Here is a 16266-nt window from a genome sequence, read left to right as displayed (position 1 = left end):
TGCTACGTTTTATTTCAGAACACAATCCCTTCTAAAGCACCCATTAAGAGAAATATCGCTACAAGTTGGCCTTCGCCGCCTATATAATGCCCGTCCTTTTCATATTCTACCATTTTGTGAGAGAACCAAAATACTCTTACGTGACTCGGGTCTTGACACAATTCATGTTAAAGCTGTTGACTTATTTAGTTTCCCACCCTGGGATATTCCTCAATTTACCTATTTCAATCCTTTCAGAGAATTTGATAAATCTTCAACCTGTCATATTGTTTTCCAACAGTTTTTTCTACTGCATCGTTATCGGTATTCATCTTTTGTGCCAATTTTCACGGATGGCTCGAAATCAGAAGGTCATGTTGGTTGCGGCATAATTCTTCCTTCTGATACACTGAGCCACCGTTTACACAATTGTTGCTCCGTTTTTACTGCTGAGTTGGTGGCTATTTTCTTTGCCCTTCAGAAAATTTCAACCTCCACTCAGCGTAAATTTGCCATCTATACCGATAGCATGAGTGCTTTAGAGACCCTTTCACACTACCACAATCGGATGCATCCGATTGCTATTAGAGTTTTATTTACTTTACGTCTTTTAGAAAATGAAGGCTTCCAGTTTATTTTCTGTTGGGTTCCGAGTCACGTAGGTATTCAAGGAAATGAAAAAGCAGATTCAGCTGCAAAATCTGCAACGTCATTTTTAAGCTTTGGTCTTCCCTTTCATGACATTAAAACGTCCATCTCTTGTCAAATTTTTTCTGACTGGCAAAAGTCATGGGATCTGCAAATACAAAATAAGTTGCATTCTGTGAAAACTGACATTATTTTATGGCCTGTACATCCTATACGTGAGATGGATGTTAAATTGACACGTCTCCGTATAGGACACACTCGTTTCACCCACAGACATTTAATATTTGGCGAAAATGCGCCTTCATGCAACAGATGTCGAGTAAATTTTACTATTCACCATATTTTAATTGATTGTCCTGTTTTCAGTTCTTATCGTGTTCGTTTTTTTACCTCATCTTCCTTGACTTTACAAGACTTGGTGGGTGAAATACACCACCCAAATATTTTTAAATTCTTAAGAGCGATTGGTCTTTATACTTGCATTTAGCAGTTTTTTTTCCCATTTCGTATTTAAATATTTGGTTTCCACTTTGCATTAGTTTTTTTAAATTTGGAGGAATCATAAATTGTTCGTTAAAACTATCTTTTATTTTCAAATTATAGAATTTTATTATCATATTTTAGGCTATTTTATCTTCATATGTGAACTTCATAAAAAATAAATGTGCTTTTAAACCTATTCTAATGTTACCACATGATTGGCGCAGTATGGCCAAGTGTGGCTCTTGCGCCAATAAACCATACAAAACCAACCAACCAACATAGATTTTAATATTTGGCTTTCATTTTACCGTTTGATTGGCGCAGTATAACCAAATATGGTTCTTGTGCCATAAAACAACAAACAAACAAACAAACAAAACAAACAAACTCTTCTTTCTTCTGTGCAGCTGCATGATTCTGCAAACCCTTCTCATTTGGGAACGACGCCGGACAATACTCACATGCCCATGGAAATGGTGTGGCAGGTGGCAAGATGGGAGATGAACCAACGAGGCATCCATGTCCAGCTGGGCTCTTTGCTATTTTAGACGAGCAGAGGGAGCACCAGAAATATGTGGCATGGATCTGTATTCTGTTCCCTCTCTACGTGGCGCTTCAAGCTTTGCTTCACCGAAGTCCACGTCTCTCCAGAGAACTCTCGTGAACACCCGTTCTCAACACATGCAAGCTTGCCCATGATGGGGAAGAGGATGTTCAGAGAGTTTCCCCGTCGACACGTGTACTCCGGGATATTCTCTGGGCATCTCGTGACTAGAGTGTTGAGGGGAGATGCTGAAGCAGATGGAATGGAGGAAGGAGCAGAAACAACTGACCTAATTTGTCGCTGCGCCAGTGTTACCTGAAGGGGTATGAGGTGTTGTATGTCTTGCAGTCAGACTATCAGACTTTTTGGTCGCTTGTTGACTAGTGGGAGAACTGACAGGCACAGAGCTGGGGGAGGCTTTTCTTTTATCAGATGGAGCAGGGCCAGTCTTAGTGTTCCTGTGCTTGAGGTGTAAATGATACCGGAGTCCACCGGAGTTCCTGGCAATGAAGAACAGTGTGGGCACTTCCGACCTGGAGATGGCCTTTTTGCTTTCGATAAATGAGTATCCTCACAGGCATGGGCAGCCAGGGAAATAGCAAAGGTGAACGCAAGGCCACATTTTGAACACTTATGCTGCGGGGAGGGAGGAAGTGAGCCAACATCCCCATCAGCAATTGGAATAGATCCAGACAATGTTTCGGCAATCGACTTTGAATGGGACGAAGTGTCTGGACGAGGAGACAAACCTTTATCTTTCTTTGTGGCCACCAGATCGAATTTACCTAAGAGCTTGGCCTTTGCTAAATGGGCAGGGCGGCAACTATGGCTCTTAAAAGGTGCTTCGAAGAAGAATGAGTCACCACAGGTGGGGCAGTGGAACCTCCTCTCGAATGGATCCCTCTCATTGGGGTTCATGGCATTAACTGTGGCTGGAGAGAACATGTGCATTTCCCTCATATGCACCCTCCAGGAGCAGGGAGAAGATAAACACCAAATCGCAGTAATGGCAGGTTACTTTTCCTCCAAACGGCGGTTTAGAAGGGGGGCCCGTGCCAGGTCCTCCAATCATCTTGACAATTTCGTCGTAATCTGGAGAGCAATAGGGGGTGATTTTGGAACTCCCGGATGGCGAGCATTGCTTGGACATGTTTGGTGACATCAAATCCTGCCACGCCGGAGGAGGAGACCTAGTTCCACTGGAGCTTGATGACATGATCTCAACTATTTCGGAGGTGAGTGGTGGCAGGGGGTTTACCAATTGTAGACCAGACGCTTGTTCATCCCCAGTGACACTGCCACTTGACATGGGAGACACCGGGGAGGCAGGGATTGGGCCTGTTGACCTGTAGAACAGGTGAAGAGTGTTGCTCCTCGCTGTTTTTGGCTGCTAGCTGAGCCCTCGTCTTCCGGTCAGAATGTCGGTCAACAGCACAGAGCATGGTGTAATCCGGACGTGGCCGAACTCAGCGTTGATTACCAAGTCAGACAAGGCACGAAGAGGACTGACCGGGGTCTTTATGATAAAGCAATCTTGGGGTGCAGAGGGACTTGAATTGTCCAGGAGAATTGCCGCACAAAGGGACTAAGACTGGTCCTTCCTCGTTGGATCTTCTGTCGACTTCGGACAACTTCGGTGAGTAACAATGGGGTGACGTCAGAATGGGGTGTGTCTTAACCGTTGGAGAGCCTAACGATGTGGAGACCACACTCGGAGAAAATAAGACATTTGGTAAGATAGCCGCCCTTGGAGGGCTAATAAACGATGCAGTCAAGGGACCACCAGAGTCAGACGGAACACTGTTAGAAGAGATATTGTAATCGGGGAGGGAACTGTTTTCGGACACCTTCGAAGGCGTGAGCAAATTGATAATACGAAATGAAAAACGCACACACGAATTAGGATTAGCCTAAGGATGCAGGAGTGCCGGATGAGACACAACGAGAACAGGTAAACACACATATAATGAACATAACACTGGAATCTGAGATTGGTGGGGGTGAGAAGGAGGGCAAAAATTAATCAAATGCAAACAGGACCCAGCCACAACAGAAGAGTTGAAGAATCAGTGCATCTGTGAGGTGAGGGGCAGCAACACGAGTTTTAGCGATGCCGCTGGGCCTGAATCCCCATCAATATCGTATGGGCCGCAAAAACTTTGCTCCCTTCAGTTGGCCCCCTCAGAGGCTCACCTACTATAGGTGAGTACGGGTGTCCCAATCCCGAGGTACCCAGGGATCTTGACTCCCTTCATGATTTACTCTCCACTACGCCTTCTGCTGTCTCCTTTTTTTCTTTCCCTCGAGGGTACGCGAGGGAGCTCTCAATGAGAAGCTGTCGCCGCTCTGTTTGCTTCCTGCTTCTCATGGACAGCTAATACCCCCACGTGTTTGCCGTGCGTGGCGACCCATTAGACGGGCGGTGCACTGTGGTCCCCAGTGTATCAATCGGCTGGTACCTAACCACCTAAGTGGTTAGTCTGCTAGGGATCAAGCGAAGGGGTTACTCCTTGGGCTTGGCGTTAAGGGTGGTCACTGTCCCCGGGGATAACTCCCAGCGTATAGGTACCAGTTAGCATTCCCCTCAGGGGCTCACCTACTATAGGTGAGTACGGGTGTCTCAATCCCGAGGTACCCAGAGACCTTTACTCATTTTACGTTTATTCTCCCCTACAACTAGTGCTTTCTGCTTGATCCTTCCATCCCTCGACGGCAAGCGAGGGAGCTCTCCATGAGAAGCTGTCGCCGCTCTGTTTGCTTCTTGCTTCTCATGGACAGCCAAAGCCCCACGTGTTGACCGTGCGTGGCAACCCATTAGACGGGTGGTGCACTGTTGGTCCCCAGTGTATCAATTCGGTCGGTAGCTAACCACAAGAGTGGTTAGTCTGCTAGGGATCAAGCGAAGGGGTCACCTTCTGGGGCTCTGCGTTAAGGGTGGTAGACGTTCCTGGAAGTGGCCCTTAGCGTATAGGTTCCAGCTAGCATCAGGGTGGATACTGAGGTTGGGAATTCCCAGAGCCAGCAATCGCCTTCCCTTGTAGGGCTCCGTGGTGGGCGGTGCCGTTGGGACCCGAATTTCTATTCTACTTTGTATGGGCTCTTCCTCCAAACCTTCTTCGTTTTTTCCAATTACTTGTGATACTCGTTTCATTATTGTTCACACGCCTAAGACCTTTCATTCTATTTCTCCTTTTCTTATACAAAGATTAATTGTTTCCGTTATTGGTGAAGTCAAAGATGTTAAAAAACTTCGTTCTGGTGATCTTCGCATTGAAACTGCCAACAAAACTCAAATTTCAATCATGAAGAAACTTAAAAAGCTGGGCGATTTTCCCGTAGAAACATCTCCACACAAATCATTAAACTACTCTCGTGGTATAATTTCTGAAAAAGACCTTTTAGCAAATACAGAACACGAGCTTGTGCAGGAACTTAGTCGCTATAAAGTTATCGCAGCGCGTCGCATCCACACCAAACGAGATGGTGTCATGGTGCCTACGCAGCATGTAGTGCTCACTTTTTCTACTCCTGACCTCCCAAAAGCAATACGGGCTGGTTATTTACATTGTAGTGTGCGTCCATACATTCCAAACCCTCTGCGCTGTTTTAAATGCCAGAGGTTCGGCCATTCTCAACAAAGTTGTCGAGGTAATGTTAGATGTGCCAAATGTGCTGAAATCGGACATGATTCAAAAGCATGCACTTCAGAAATCCTAAAATGTTGTAACTGCTTGGCTGCACATCCTGCCTTTACTCGAACTTGCCCAAAATGGTTGATTGAAAAACAAATACAGGCGACAAAAGTAAAACAAAATATATCTTATGCAGAAGCTCGCAGATTAGTTGTCGGACAGACACCAAAGCCAGGTCTATCGTATTCTTCTGTTCTCACACAAAAAACAGAAATTGGTATACAGTACGATCTTAATGATATCAGTCCAGTGAATACATTAACTCCCTCTTCAAATGTAAAAAATAAAGCCACATCTGCCAAGGCTTTAAATTCACCGGAGCAACCCCTTTCTAAGGTGCAACAATACATTACAGTTGCCAAAGGACAAAAAAATGCAAAAGGGAAAAGTCGAAAAAAATCGAAATTCCCGTCTCTACAGCATCCTCCACGTCCTCCCGATTCTTCCAAAATGGAAGTCTCTAATGAGATTTTAAAGTTAACAACATCCTATTCTGATCTATCGGATGTTGAAATGGATCATTCTACTATTATTTCTGATGCAGGTGCTGGTGTCAGTGGCAATTCTGAACTCCATTCTTAAAATTCAAGTGTCTCGGTATTTCCTGGAATTGTCGCGGTTTTCGTTCTAAAATTCCTGATATTAAAATATTAATTAACTCTTATCAGCCTGCTGTTATTGCCCTTCAAGAAACACTTTTGAAATCAACACATCCAGCAAAAATTCGTGGTTACTCAAGTACTAGAAAAGATGTAGATACAGGTGCAGTCCCAACTGGAGGTGTCTGCATATTGACTTCAAATTTGTATCCCAGTACCGTTCTTCCAATACATACCTCATTGCAGGCTATTGCAATACAAATCCATTTTAAAACCCTTATTACAGTTTGTAACATTTACCTCCCACCAAATGAATCTATCAATCAGGAAGAACTAAATTTGTTAATTGATCAGTTGCCCACACCCTTCATTTTGTTTGGAGATTTTAATGGTCATAGTATGTTATGGGGTAGTGATACAACTAATTCTCGTGGAAGACAGATCGAGAAACTTATATCCGATCACTGTCTCTGTCTACTTAATAGGGATGAAAAAACTTACTTTCATATGGCAACACTCACATTCCATTCATTGGACTTGGCTATTTGTTCCCCTTCACTTATAACCTCACTGAATTTTATTGTTGAAAATGACCTTCATAATAGCGATCACTTCCCGCTTCTAGTCTCCCATGCTGACAATGTTTGTGCGAATTCATTTCCTCGTAAATACCTTTTCCAGCATGCAGATTGGAAAACATTCAAACAACTCGCTGTGATCACTGAGGAAATGGTCAAATCTTCAGACATTAATGACGCAGTTCGATACGTCACTGATGCAATAATTACTGCTGCTGATGCATCAATACCTAAAAGCTCTTCCCAGCCACACAGATTGCGAAAACCATGGTGGAACGATGCATGCCATGATGCTCTTAAGAAACAGAAAAAAATGTGGGGTATCTTCCGTCGATACCCAACCACACAAAACTTTATTGCCTTTAAAAGCGCCTAAGCACATGCTCGTAGAATCCGTCGTCGAAGTGAACGAGAGTCGTATATACGATTCGCTTCGTCAATAACCTCCTCAACATCGAGTTCCCAATTGTGGCGAAAAGTTAGAGCAGCAAACGGTGTTTACAATGATTTCACATTTCCCATCCTGAAGCGTGGTAATACTATTTACTCTTCCCCAGAAGATATCGCTAATGTCCTTGGGGAAACCTTTGCTGAGATTTCCAACTCCCATTCTTACTCTATGGTTTTCCAGGAAATTAAGAGACGCTTTGAACAGTACCCTGTCTCTTTTGACAGCGACAAATATGCTCCCTATAACTGTGAGTTTAAAATGTCCGAATTACAGAAGGCTCTATCCCAGTGTCATAATTCATCTCCAGGACCAGATGGAATAGCATACTGCATGCTTCAAAATTTACACGAAAATTCCCTCTTAAACGTTCTTCTGCTATTTAACCGAATCTGGAATGAGCATGTCTATCCAAGACAATGGCAAAATGCTATAGTTATTCCAATATTAAAACCTGGGAAAGATAGCGCTGACCCACTAAGTTACCGACCTATAGCACTTACAAGCTGTCTATCAAAAACACTTGAGAGAATGATCAACTCCAGATTAATTTATGAACTGGAAATGAATAATTTTATACCAATGTATCAGAGCGGATTCCGTAGAGGACGCTCAACATTAGACAATATTGTTTATTTAGAAACTCAGATCCGTAATGCATTTGTCAAAAAATATCATTTAGTTTCTGTTTTCTTCGACGTTGATAAAGCGTATGACCGCACTTGGCGTTACGGTATCCTACGTATTTTATCAGATTATGGATTTTATGGAAATTTACCAATTTTTATAAGAAACTTTTTATCTCATCGTTCTTTTAACGTCCGTGTTGGTGGTATACTTTCAAACTCTTTCATTCAATCTGAGGGCGTCCCTCAGGGAAGCGTTTTGAGTGTAACACTTTTCATCCTTCACATTTCAAAAGTACTTTTACGTTTGCCTCAATCAATTCAAAGCAGTCTCTACGTAGATGACTTGCAGATATCTTGTCAGGGAGTGAACATGAATGAAATCGAGAGAAGACTTCAAACTGCTATCAATAGTGTCCTTTCATGGTGCGAACAAAATGGCCACACCATCTCCTCAAGCAAAAGCTGTATTGTACATTTTTGCAGAAAAAGGAATTTGCATCCTGAACCAGAACTTTATATTCACAATCAACCTATTCTAGTCGTTCAAGAAGTTCGTTTCCTAGGAGTTATTTTAGATAGTAAACTGACTTTTTTATCGCACATTCTCTATTTACGTAAAAAGTGCGAAAGGCTATTGAATATTTTGAAAGTTTTATCAAACACTACTTGGGGCGCGGATCGTGTGTCTCTCCTTAGGATATATCAGGCTGTAATACTTTCTCGCATTGATTATGGCTGTATTGTTTATGGTTCTGCACGCAAATTTGTCTTACGGAAACTTGACACGGTTCATCATTCAGCTTTAAGAATATGCTCTGGAGCTTTCCGGACATCCCCCATTGAGAGCCTTTATGCTGAATGTAACCAAATGCCACTAATTTTGAGGCGTCAGAAATTGTCACTTATTTATTATTTTAAAGTAATGTCGAACTCTAACCATCCTTTGAGACAACCGCTTTCCAATTGTTCAATCAGCAGGCTTTATAATGCTCGACCATCATGTACCCGTCCATTCTTTGACCGCACGAAACTTTTGATTAAAGATATGAAACTGGAGGAATTGCAAGTCCTGTCGACAGGTGTTTTTCATCAAGCCCCTTGGGAAATGCTGTCAGTGGAACATATAAACCCCTTCATAAATTTTAATAAAACTGAAACCTCTCCGGTCATTTTTCAAAGTATTTTCCACTCCCATCGAAGTCAGTATTCTGATTATATTGCCGTCTTTACAGATGGTTCTAAAACTGAAGGGCACACAGGTTTTGGTGTTATATTTGATAATACCTCATACAACCATAGTCTTACTTCTTCATTTTCCGTCTATAGTGCCGAAGCAATGGCAATATTTTATGCCTTGCAACGAATTTCTAGAAGTAAGTTTCGAAAATTCTGTATTTATAGTGATAGCAGGAGTGTTCTAACACAACTGGGACATCTTTCTTTCCACTACCACCCAATTGTTTTGGATATTTTATACAGCTACCATTCCCTCGAAAAGAACGGGTTTGACATAATCTTTTGCTGGATCCCAAGTCACGTTGGAATTGATGGCAACGAGAAGGCAGATAACATAGCTCGACTGGCCTCAACTCCTTTAAATTATGAAACACCATATGATGATATCCGCCGATGTGTGCAAAGACATATTTATACTCAGTGGCAGGAATCCTGGAGCTGCCAAATAGGCAACAAACTTTACAGCATCAAACCCATTATTAATACATGGCCGACTATACCTTTTCGTCAGGCTGATGTGAGGCTGACTCGCCTTCGAATCGGTCATACTCGTTACACTCATAAGCATTTGTTATTTAGAGACCCGGCACCGTTATGTTCCTCATGCAGAATACCAGACTCGATAGATCATATTTTAACAAAATGTCCTGATTTCAATCCCTTTCGTTTATATTTTTTTGGCACTACTGAGGTAGACCTGAAGGATCTGTTGGGGGAAAGACCCCACCTACAGTTGTTTGCTTTCCTTAAACGTATTGGATTTTTATCAAAAATTTAGGAAATTTTCTTCATATTTTAGCCGTTTTTGTATTTTAGATGTTTATATGAACTTTAGATTTCATTTGAAATTTTAATATTTTGCTATTTTTTATTTCTTCTTCGCTGTTTAACATTTGTTTCATGTTTATCTTGTATCGTAGCGCGTATGTTTAAACATTTTACATACATAGTTTTACGTTTTTAATCAATGTTTGGCGCAGCTTAGCCAGATTTGGCTCTTGTGCCACTAAAATTCAAACTCAAACTCAAAACCAGTTAGCATTATGGTAAGTGCTGAGGCTAGGAACATCTAGAGCCAGTTACTGCCATCCCTAGTAGGGCTCCGTGGTGGGCGATGCCGCTGGGCCTGAACCTCTATAAATATCATATGGGCCGCAAAAACTTTTCTAACTTCAGTGACACCTCAATAATCAAGTCGAATCTGACAAATCTTTTGATACATTTTTTATTTTGAAACGTATTTCTACTACAAATGAGACTTTTCATACTGTTTCTCCGTTCTTGGTTGAGAAGGCGATATCCTCTAATCTTGGTAACACTAAGTCTATTCGGAAACTACGCTCAGGAGATCTGCTTATTGGGGTAGCAACTCGTAAGCAAGCAGAACAAATTCTTAAATTGAATTCTCTAAGCACTATCCCTGTTTCTGTTACTCCACATGCATCTCTTAACTCCTCAAAGGGTGTGATTTCTTGTGGAGAACTTTTTAATGTTCCGGTAGAGCAAATTTGTAAAGATTTCAAGGCAATTGGCGTTACACATGTGCGTCGGATCAAAATCAGAAAAAATGGTGAACTAGTTGAAACTAAGCATTTAATTCTCACTTTTCACTCTCCTAAAATATCCGAGTCAGTTAAAGCGGGGTACATGAAATTTGCAGTTAGACCATATTTTCCAAACCCCCTGCGGTGTTTTAAATGCCAGCGTTTTGGGCATTCACAAGATTCCTGCCGTGGAACTCTTATTTGTGCCCGCTGTGCGGAAGCTGGTCATGACAGTTCTGCATGTACTAAACCAGAGAAATGCGTAAATTGCAAAGATTCTCATACTTCCTTTTCCCGTTCCTGTTCTGCTTGGAAATTTGAAAAAGAAGTGATTGCTGAGAAGGTAAAAAAAGATATTTCTTATATCGAAGCCAGACAGATTGTGAAGTCTCGCACTCCACCTCCAGGCGTCAGCTATGCATCTGTGGTGAATAAAACATTCGGAACCACAAGCACTCAGATCTTATCTGCAGTCCTACCATCCGATTCTGCTCGATTTAAAATATCGTACATACCTTCGGAGACCTGCCCTAGATATGACGAATCTTTTATAGCAGCATTCAATCCCAGTACATGTGGAGAGAAAACCGAAGAAATGCGTAAATCCACTGTCTCAGAATCTAATATAAGTTCATCTGATTGCTCTGGTTTTAAAAAAGTTAATAACAGTAAAAAGTTCAAAAAAGATTATAGGATTAATAAAGATAATCAAAAACTAAATATTAGTAACGCACCGAAACATTATAAAACCTCGCATCTTTCAGAATCTCACAAGATGAACTTGGATAAAAAAGAGAGTGCAAAGTTCCATAAAACTTCACCTAGAAAGCCTCCCCTTTCCGCTTCCGTAGAGGGCAATTCTGGAACGAATGATGTAACAAGTGCTGCTTTGATTACAAACTCTCCAGCCCTTGTTTATTCAGCTGATACTGAGACTCGAATTTTAGCTGACCTTCCTTCGGGAAACTCCAGTGATCCATTACGTCAGGAATCGGATACTGACGCAGAAATGTGTTCTAGTGCATCGGAAGGTGATACACTGGAATATATGTCAGAAAACTTAGAGGATACATCTGAAGACACTAGTCCTCCAACTCCGCCTCTACCAACTACTTACAAGCAAACGGGAGAAAAGATACTCCCATATTATTATTCCAACAAAATATAAATAAATATATATCATCTTTTCAACCTTAGTTTTTTAAAATTATCGATTTCGTATTTATCTGTCGGTTTTAAAATTTACATTTATTGTATGACGTTATGTACTCGGTTAATTCCTTTTAATCTTTGCCGTAAATTTATTCAAGTATTTCATATGTATAGTACTTGTTCTCAATGATTTTAGACATTTCTATTTATGTACTTAAGGAAAATTTATTTTAATATTTTTAAAATTTTATATATTTTATACCTTGATCCTGTTGATCTAACATATGTTTGGCGCAGCATAGCCAAACATGGCTCTTGCGCCAGTAAAATCAACCAACCAACCAACCCTTCAGTGGGCATCATTTTGTAACGCAATCTCGTGAAAAACATTTTGATTCATTTTTTATTTATTTGTTTATCAACTGATAAACAAACGTTTCATACGGTATCGCCGTTTTTAGTTGAAAATTCAATTTTCAGGTACTATTGGTGAAGTTAACTCGATTCAAAAATTGAGCTCAGGAGATTTGCTTGTGGAAGTCAATTCCCGCAAACAAGCTCAACAACTTATAAAACTTAAAGCATTAGCAACCATCCCTGTAAATTTGAATGCTCATAGATCACTTAATTCGTCCAAAGGTGTTATAACCTGTGGAGAACTGCTGAATGTTCCTATGGAGGAAATAATAGAAAAATTGAAGTCTCAAGGAGTAACAGAAATTCGCCGTGTCAAAATTTGACGAGATGGGAAGTTCCTGGAAACGAAGCATCTGACTCTCATTTTCAATTCTCCAAAAGCACCAGAGTCAATAAAGGCAGTTTATATGAAACTACCTGTGAGACCTTTCATCCCCAATCCTTTAAGATGTTTTAACTGCCAGCGCTTTGGCCGTTCCAAAACTAACTGCCGCGGGACTCAAACCTGCGCCCGTTGTGCGGTAGCTGGCCATGAAAGTACTGATTGCGCATCTAAAGAAAAATGCATAAATTGCAAGGGTGACCATACCTCTTTCTCGAGATTCTGCCCCAAATGGAAACTAGAGAAAGAGATTATTACAACCAAAGTTAAAAAAGGTATTTCTTTTCCTGAAGCAAGACGCTTGGTTCTAGCACAAACTCCTATGGAAGGACGTAGCTATGCATCTGTAGCAAAATCCCTGAAAACATCTGAAGTACAAACAAACCCTGTAATAATCCTATCGAACGATTCAGATTCTGATTAAATTTCTAGTCCAACAAAAGAAAACGCTCCAACTGATTTAAAGAAAAGAAGAACTGTCCATTGAGCTCAGAAGGCCTTGGCATTGAAAATTTCAAAGAAGGGTACTTCTCTTAAGAATTTAAAATCCCGTAGATCGGTTGCTCTTGAGATGGGCAAAGCAGGCCTTGCAACTAAGGACTTGCCTACTCTTGCTAATTCCTTCAACTTCTGAGCTGCTAAAAATTCACCCTTCTGATGACGAAGATGATGATCTCCAAATGAGTTGCAACCAACCAGCAACTCCACTCACTGGTGTTCATAATAGTCATCCTACCACTTTTTAATGGTCAGTTTTCTCTCCTGGAATTGTCGTTCAGATGTCAATAAATAGCGGACTCAACCAGATCGGGCTTGAGAATAGGTGTTGCAACTCCATTTATTTATCCTTGACGGATTAAAGCCATACCAGTATATCTCGGTAGGACATGACGCTCACCCACCGAGAAAACTGGCTTGACACTCAATTGACAAACGCCGGCCCCAAACTCCTTACACAACAGCCTAGAAACCGCCGGTATTTCGTATTTGCCAACAATTCATTGGACATTTTTACTTGATTTCCGAAATCACTTTCGGTCTCGACTTAAGATGTTTCATCGGTTACATTACGGACCACTTAATCAACTCCTGCTTATCTTCTTTTTCAGCAATTATTATTTTTTGCGTTTTTCCTCTGTGATGCAAGATGTTTAATCGGTTACATTACGGAGCACTTAATCAACTCCTGCTTATCTTCTTTTTCAGCAATTATTATTTTTTGCGTTTTTCCTCTGTGATGCAAGATGTTTAATCGGTTACATTACGGAGCACTTAATCAACTCCTGCTTATCTTCTTTTTCAGCAATTATTTTTTGCGTTTTTCCTCTGTGATGCAAGATGTTTAATCGGTTACATTACGGAGCACTTAATCAACTCCTGCTTATCTTCTTTTTCAGCAATTATTATTTTTTGCGTTTTTCCTCTGTGATGCAAGATGTTTAATCGGTTACATTACGGAGCACTTAATCAACTCCTGCTTATCTTCTTTTTCAGCAATTATTATTTTTTGCGTTTTTCCTCTGTGATACAATTTTCTTTCGAGAGCATTTCTAAACAACAAGAGTAATCTCCATTTAAAGCTGACAGCTCGATAGAATAAACTCCATGTTGCTTAGGCTTCGTTTGCGTTCCTCCAAACAGGGAGGGAATTACGTTTTCATATCTATACGGTATTAACCCCAAGTGCGCAATTAATCTTTCACTCACGTGAGAATACTGGATAGCTGAATCTAAAAGAATTCTTATGCGTTGTTCTCGACCCAACCTCGCGCAATTACACAGAGAGTCTGCAAATAAACTGTTCGATTTCTGCTACATTGGTTAGAGAGAGTAATAGTGGAAGGAGAATTTTTAACACTTAAAGATTTATCAGGTTTTTTACTACACATAATATCATAATGAGATAAAGAGCAGAAATTACACTTCAGTTTAGATTTTAAGCCACACTGCATACTGATATGATTTGATTTAGTTAAACATGAATAGCAGGCTCCCTTTTTAGACAATATTTTGAACTTCTCATTAAGAGATATTTTCTTTGCTGAAAAATATTTATGGTTGGGATCTGGTTTATCAAAAAAAATACAAAAAACTTTATTATCAGTGGATTTTAAGCTTACCAAGGCTGCGTTAGTCGCCAGATCTCTACTAATCTCGTTTAGAGGGGCAGGAACATATTTTTTTACGGGTAACTTGATTCGCTGCAAATCCAGTTCTTGATAACACAACCATCTCTTCACACTGCACCTCTTGACGGAGAAAAGTCATGAGATTCTCTAAGGAGCGAATGTTCTTTTCGGCGGTGTTGTCGCATAGTTCGTGGTGATTTCTGTTCGTTCCCACGTCATAAGCACTTCTTCGGGCAGGCAGCTCTCAACCAGGGGAGCTAGGAAATCACCGAACTTTTCCTGTGTTCGTCCTAGGCTCTCCAGGGCTCTTAGCTTTCACTCCAACCCGTCATAGAGTCTTGAAAGGTCTGTTTTTGCTCTACTGGACACAGCATTCTTCAGAACCATTGTCAGAAAATCCCGAACATAAATTTGGACAAGCAGATCGTCTCTTCCAAACCGTTCTTTCAAATGCGCCACTGCCTTAGGATAATTCGCTACAGTAGCCGGAAAACTAAGAATGAGTCTCTCCGCCTTTGATTTGGGTTCGACTGAAGACACAAGATACTGCATTTTGTCTTCGTCAGGGATGTTCCAGTCGTCGTGAATTTTTTGGAACTGGCTCCAAAACGAAAGGAACTCCTTTGGGTCTCCGTCGAATCTCCTCAGTTCGAGCTTCGGTAACTTGAACTTTCTTGGTGTGTTTGGCACTTCAGAAATAACAGTCTCTTTCAACTTCTTATCGATGAGAGAGTAGTATTCTAAATATCTTTCACGGTAGCCTTCTGCATCAATGAAATCCGTCTCGAACTCTCTTCCATCATCTTCTAACTGTAGCAAAGCTCCAGATACTGCTTCTTGCGCCGCTTCTAATCTTACATATTTATCTTTCAATTGCACTTGTAGCAACGAAATCTTTTCTAAATCTACTACATCATTCTTAAGCTCACTTTCTATCTTATTTGCGCTTAAGGTAAATGCAGTCCTTAGTATTCGTCTCTGCGCCTTTTGTGCTTTAAAATCAACATCTAATTCTATTTATCAAATTCTATTTCCAAAAACACGTTCTGTCGCGGACGCCAGATTTTACAAACTCAGGTTCTGCAAAAAAATCTTTACGACGTTTATTGAAACAAAAATCTTTATTAACAGCACAGCACAGAGACACACACAAAAAGGCGCACAGTTTTAAAGAGAGAGATACATATATACTCTAATTCTATATATGACATCATTTTGTGATGTAATCAGGAACCAATCCGCGACCGGCGCACATGACATCACTTTAATCCTTACGTCATAGTTTGAGGCCACGTGCGTGATGAGGGAAAGTTCAAGGATAAATAAATGGAGTTGCAACAATAGGCATCTACTAATAAGCTATTATTCTGAAGATTTTCCCCTCGCAGCTTTTTCCTTTGTAGCAAAACGTTTGGTTGGTTGGTTCGGTTTTTTTAGCGCAAAAGCCATATTTGGCCATGCTGCGCCAAGCGGATGGTAAAATCATAGAGCAAACTATAAAAACACGCATCTTAAAATATAAACCCCTCAGAGTCTCACCTTCTTTAGGTGAGTACGGGTGTTCCAATCCCGAGGTACCGAGGGATCTTTACTCCTTTTCAGTTCGCTCTCTTCTGCGTGTTGGCCGTGCGTGACGACCCATTAGAAAGACGTGTGGTGCACTGTGGTCCCCTGTGCATCAATCGGCTGGTAGCTAGTCACCTTAGTGACTAGTCTGCTTGGGATCAAGCGAAGGGGTACCTCCTTGGGCTTGGCGTTAAGGGTGGTCACTGCCCGCGGGGGTTACTCTGAGCGTATAGGTTCCGG

General features: G+C 41.1%; 2 protein-coding genes across 2 annotated transcripts; both read left to right on the top strand.

The window, feature by feature from the left end:
- The first annotated feature begins 7970 nt into the window (after positions 1 to 7970).
- LOC129956691 (uncharacterized) lies at positions 7971 to 9614 on the top strand. The gene has a single exon (XM_056068622.1). The coding sequence runs from the start codon at positions 7971 to 7973 to the stop codon at positions 9612 to 9614; it is 1644 nt and encodes a 547-aa protein (XP_055924597.1).
- Positions 9615 to 10483: 869 nt separating this feature from the next.
- LOC129956690 (uncharacterized) lies at positions 10484 to 11548 on the top strand. Its single transcript, XM_056068621.1, has one exon. The coding sequence runs from the start codon at positions 10484 to 10486 to the stop codon at positions 11546 to 11548; it is 1065 nt and encodes a 354-aa protein (XP_055924596.1).
- Positions 11549 to 16266: the final 4718 nt, after the last annotated feature.

Source organism: Argiope bruennichi, chromosome 11 (assembly GCF_947563725.1).
Source record: "Argiope bruennichi chromosome 11, qqArgBrue1.1, whole genome shotgun sequence".
In the NCBI taxonomy this organism is placed as follows: Eukaryota; Metazoa; Arthropoda; class Arachnida; order Araneae; family Araneidae; genus Argiope; species Argiope bruennichi.
The sequence above is the reverse complement of the archived record's forward strand: the minus strand, read 5'-3'. Positions and strand labels throughout refer to the sequence as shown.

Excerpts from the sequence above, each read along its gene's own strand:
- LOC129956690 (XM_056068621.1), top strand. The coding sequence starts at position 10,484 with ATGAAATTTGCAGTTAGACCATATTTTCCAAACCCCCTGCGGTGTTTT.
- LOC129956691 (XM_056068622.1), top strand. The coding sequence starts at position 7,971 with ATGAATGAAATCGAGAGAAGACTTCAAACTGCTATCAATAGTGTCCTT.